Source organism: Temnothorax curvispinosus, unplaced genomic scaffold (assembly GCF_003070985.1).
Source record: "Temnothorax curvispinosus isolate PA1 unplaced genomic scaffold, ASM307098v1 QBEX01007856.1, whole genome shotgun sequence".
NCBI lineage: Eukaryota > Metazoa > Arthropoda > Insecta > Hymenoptera > Formicidae > Temnothorax > Temnothorax curvispinosus.
The window spans coordinates 1-1,021 of record NW_020217636.1 but is presented as its reverse complement, the minus strand read 5'-3'; the positions used below and the strand labels follow the sequence as shown (position 1 = coordinate 1,021).

Genomic DNA, 1,021 nt, shown 5'->3' with positions numbered 1-1,021 from the left:
CGTGTCCCAGGTTGCCGATGACGAGGTCCACATAGTGCGCTCCGTAATTTTCGGTGTTTACGTGTATTATGTATGTATGTATGTATGTATGCCGTTTATTGCATTTCCCCGTAGGGTTTACAAAGCGTTTTTATTTATGAGGAACGTACCCAAACCTCCTACATTTTCTTTCCCCTGTGCCTGGTTATTTGCAACCTTACAAAAATATTTACCCCCCCTCCCCTCCCCTCTTCATCCCTCTTCTTCTTCCTCTGCTTCTGCCGTCAGTTTCTCCTTCCTTCCTTCCACCTCCATCCTTCCTGTCAACTCCTCCCTATTTGGCCTGCTTCCTCTCTCGTCCCTCCTCCTTCTCCTCCTCTGGGCTCAAGAGAAGCTTCTCCTCCAACCTTCTCGTGATTTCTTCCTCCGCCGATCTCCCTGTGCACTTGTGCACCTCCTTTCTCCCTTCTTCTCTCTCCCTAACCCTCCTTTCCACCGACTTATCCTCGTGTATCTTAACTCCTATGGAGTTCCCTGCCCTTCTCCTCGCCTCCAAAACCCTCCTCTTCTTCTCCTCGTCTCCTAGCTTTACCAAAATCGTTAACCAAATCCCTCTCTGCCCCACCACTATCACCTCTCTTACCTTCACCTTCACCTTCAGCCTTTCTTCGAAAAGCTCCTTCACTTTCTCCCAGTTGGTCTCCTTACCTTCCCATTTCTCTTTCTCCACTCTTATAATTATATTCCTCTTTCTGAAGTCGTCCTCGTTCCTTTCACCCTCACCTGCCCACCATTTCTTCTTTCCCGCCATACTCTCCTCGCTATCCTTCCTCTTCCTTTTTCCTCCACTTTGCTCCAACCTTTCTATCTTTCTCTCCAGCCTCCTTACCTTCTCCTCTAGTTCCTCCATCCTCTCGTCCTTTTTTCTGTCTTCCTCCTTCTTTTCCTTCAGCATTTTCCTTAACTTCTCCTCTACAATCCCTTCCACTGCCTCTACTATCATTCTCCCTTCACGCTCCATCCTGCCTGCTCTATAACAGAA

The 1,021-nt window shown here is 48.2% G+C and overlaps 1 protein-coding gene across 1 annotated transcript; it reads right to left on the bottom strand.

Annotated features, from left to right (window-relative positions):
* Positions 1–313: 313 nt before the first annotated feature.
* Positions 314–1,000, bottom strand: LOC112457553 (golgin subfamily A member 6-like protein 22). Its single transcript, XM_025020696.1, has one exon. It carries the CDS (start codon positions 998–1,000, stop codon positions 314–316), a length of 687 nt encoding a protein of 228 aa, XP_024876464.1.
* Between the last annotated feature and the right edge of the window lie 21 nt (positions 1,001–1,021).

Excerpts from the sequence above, each read along its gene's own strand:
- LOC112457553 (XM_025020696.1), bottom strand. The coding sequence starts at position 1,000 with ATGGAGCGTGAAGGGAGAATGATAGTAGAGGCAGTGGAAGGGATTGTA.